The sequence below is a fragment of the Sapajus apella genome, unplaced genomic scaffold (genome assembly GCF_009761245.1).
Source record: "Sapajus apella isolate SASKATOON/1434 unplaced genomic scaffold, GSC_monkey_1.0 scaffold43, whole genome shotgun sequence".
In the NCBI taxonomy this organism is placed as follows: Eukaryota; Metazoa; Chordata; class Mammalia; order Primates; family Cebidae; genus Sapajus; species Sapajus apella.
In genome coordinates this window covers 16,902,456-16,905,894 of record NW_022436983.1, presented here as the reverse complement: position 1 = coordinate 16,905,894, position 3,439 = coordinate 16,902,456, and the positions used below count along the sequence as shown (strand labels likewise).

At 48.9% G+C, this 3,439-nt stretch overlaps 1 protein-coding gene across 1 annotated transcript in view; it reads left to right on the top strand.

Annotated features, from left to right (window-relative positions):
• Positions 1 to 1,944: 1,944 nt before the first annotated feature.
• Positions 1,945 to 3,439, top strand: part of HMGCL (3-hydroxy-3-methylglutaryl-CoA lyase) — a 25,104-nt gene continuing 23,609 nt past the window's right edge. Inside the window, exon 1 of the mRNA XM_032300788.1 lies at positions 1,945 to 2,087. Coding sequence (XP_032156679.1) covers positions 1,998 to 2,087 — 90 coding nt within the window. The 5' untranslated portion in view covers positions 1,945 to 1,997. The remainder of the gene's footprint in view (positions 2,088 to 3,439) is intronic.

Here is a 3,439-nt window from a genome sequence, read left to right as displayed (position 1 = left end):
TCTGAGGAGCCGGGAATCTGGCCAATTCCCGTTTCTTCGAGAACCGTAAACAAAGCCAAGGATTGCTGTTACATAATGATAACGTTCATGAGAGACAAGACAAAGAGCAGCTGGTGTTTACTTTATGACCTAAGTTGAACTGTAACATATAAAATATAGACAAAAGCCAAAGAAAGACGGGGAGAGGGAAAAAGAGAGAGAGGAAGAGAGAGATTGCTGAGAGCTGTGACTTGCGCTTTGCCCGAGCTCCTGTAACGCCGGTGCTGAGTGTCTGGACGGACGGTCTCTGGGTATGTCCCTTTTGTAAATAAAATCCTCTTCTTTTACCTATACCCTTTTTGTAAATAAAATCCTCTTCTTTTACCTTGTTATTCTCGGCTTGGTGTTTTCTTCTCGCGAACCTGCCTCGGTATCATTCCTGTTCTTTATTTTTTATTTTTTTTATTTTTATTTTTATTTATTTATTTTTTTTTTGAGACGGAGTTTCACTCATGTTACCCAGGCTGGAGTGCAATGGCGCGATCTCGGCTCACCGTAACCTCCGCCCCCTGGGTTCAGGCAATTCTCCTGCCCCAGCCTCCTGAGTCGCTGGGATTACAGGCACGCGCCACCATGCCCAGCTAATGTTTTGTATTTTTAGTAGAGACGGGGTTTCACCATGTTGACCAGGATGGTCTCGATCTCTTGACCTCGTGATCCACCCGTCTCGGCCTCCCAAAGTGCTGGGATTACAGGCGTGAGCCACCGCGCCCGGCCATTCCTGTTCTTAGTAACAGAACATGTGGTGGCACGCCTGTAGTCCCAGCTACTCGGGAGGCTGAGGCAAGAGAATCGCTTGCACTGGGAGGCGGAGATTGTAGTGAGCCAAGATGGTGCCACTGCCCTCCACCCTGGCGACAGAGCGGGACTCCATCTCAAAACAAAAACAAAAAACAAAACAAAAAAGAAAAACAGTGCTCTAAGCATTTTATTTGCCTCAGGGCCACTGCAAATGCTACAACGTCTGGAAAGTTTTTCTTGTATTCTCTTCACCTGGATAGATTTTTTTTCCAGCCCTTCAGAAAGTACACCTAGATAGGTCTTAATCATTTTTTCAGGTATGAAATCTAAGGATGCACCCCTCTCTGGAGCTGCCTGCCTGTGTTTGAATCCTGAAGATCGTGATGCATGAGTTAATTGGTGCAAAAAATTCAGAGCAGTGAGTGGCGAATCGTAAAGCTGCTCCTTAAATGCAAGTTAGAAATGATGACACAACTGTTTGTGTAATTATTAATATCTTCTAGTCTCCTCATACCTTCCACACTCTAAACAAGAAGCCACAGGCTTTGGCTAATTTCTGTTCATCTTCTTGTTTGTTTGGTTTTTGACAGGCTCTCTGTTTTGATTTCTTTGTTTTTGACAGGCTCTCACTGTGTCGCCCAGGCGATCGCCCAGTGGCGGATCTCTCCTCGCTGCAACCTCAGCAACCCAGCCTCAAAAGATCCTCCTGCCTCAGCCTCTCAATTAGCTGAGATCACGGGTATGCACCACTATGCCTGGCTAACTTTTTTTTTTTTGAGACAGTCTTGCTCTGTCACCCAAGCTGGAATGCAGTGGTGTGATCTCAGCTCACTACAACCTCGCCTCCCGGGTTCAAGCAATTCTCCTGTCTCAGCCTCCCGAGTAGCAGGGATTACAGGAGCCCACCACCATGCCCCGCTAATCTTTTTTGTATTTTTAATAGAGACTGGGGGGGGGGGGTTGCGCCATGTTAGCCAGGCTGGTCTCGAACTTCTGACCTCAGGTGATCTACCCGCCTTGGCCTCCCAAAGGGCTAGGATTACATGTTGTCCAGGCTGATTCTGTTCCTCTTTATATTCCTAGCGTCTTACTTTGCTGGGAATTTAAGAGGCGCTCGGAAAAAAACGGAGAGAGACTGGGGGTGGAGCCAGCTTGGACGTCACTGCGGAGGGGCGAGCCTCGCCCATCCGGCTGGGCGTCGGTCACGTGGGGCCCAGATGGGCTGCCGCGAGGAATGCTGGGCCAAGATGGCAGCAATGATGAAGGCGTTTCCGCAGCGGCTGGTGGACTTGATGTTCCTCCGGGCTGTAAGTGTACCGGGCCGCTGAGGCGGCGGCCCTGCAGGCACTTTCACTATCAGAGTCGGAGGCTTGGCCCGTGGTGGCTGCTCTCTTAGAGGCGAGGCCGGACAGCTCTCAGGCCAGAGTCGGGAGGGCCTTGGAGTCTTGGACCCTCCCTGTTCCCCCCCAAATCCTTTGAAGGGGATGGGAAAACTGAGGCCCGGAGAGGTGGTGGATCATGGAGACCTGGGACGCCATCCTAGGCGTCCTGATTCCCCGCCCAGGGCTCTTTCCGGTGACCCTGGCCCCTTTCTCCCTCTAATTGTGCTTCAAACCTCTCCAACTCTTCATTCGTGAAAATCACAAACACCCTTCCATTTCCTTCGCCTGCATTTCCAACTCTTGTCGCATTTAGAGACGCTTGGGGAGCGATCACAGTGTATCCAGCGGGACTCGAGTTGAACGGAGCCAAGCTGTGATTCCCTTGGAATTCCACTTTGATCCTGTTCGATCCTGATGTTTTCCCCTCTCCTGTTTTCAACAGAGGAAAAGTGTAGGAGAGGTAGCTGTATAAAGGGTTGAATAGCCGGGCGCGGTGGTTCACGGCTGTAATCCCAGCACTTTGGGAGGCGAGGCGGGTGGATCACGAGGTTAGGAGATAAGAGGCCAGCCTGGCCAATATCGTGAAACCCCCGTCTCTCCTGAAAGTACAAAAATTAGTTGGACATGGTGGCGCATGTCTGTAATCCCAGCTACTCGGGAGGCTGAGGCAGAAGAATCGCTTGAACCCGGGAGGCGGAGGTTGCAGTGAGCCGGTATCGTGCCATCGCACTCCAGCCTGGGTAACAAGAGCGAAACTCCGTCTCAAAAATTAAAAAAAAAAAAAAAAAAAGAGTTGAATAAATTGTGTTGGCCAAAGCCCAAGGCTGCTCTGGGCATACCGCCTATGGGTTGGGTAACCCTGCTCCGCAAGAAACAGTCAAAATAAAAGGTGAAGCTAGGATGTCCCAATAGTTTTGCCACTTTCTAGGCTTAATGACATAGTTATTTACTTTCTCTAAACCTCAGTTTTTTCATCTGTAAAACGGACAACATTCCCTTGGGGTTGTTTTGGAGATTAGAGAAAATTTAAGTAATGCATTTGGCAGTATTCTGGCTCCCAATAAGTTATCAGTCCATGGTGTGATTTTTACCTTAGAGAGTTGAGAAGGAGTTATAGCTGTATAGAGGGAAAAATTATACACTCGTGGCACTGAGTCCGGCTGAGAAAGCCAGTTAATGTCTTTACTAGTCCATTCACCTGCTGCACCAGCAGCTCATGTGCAAAATGAAGATGGCAATTCCAACTTGGAAAGTTAAGAAAATTAAACAATAGTAGA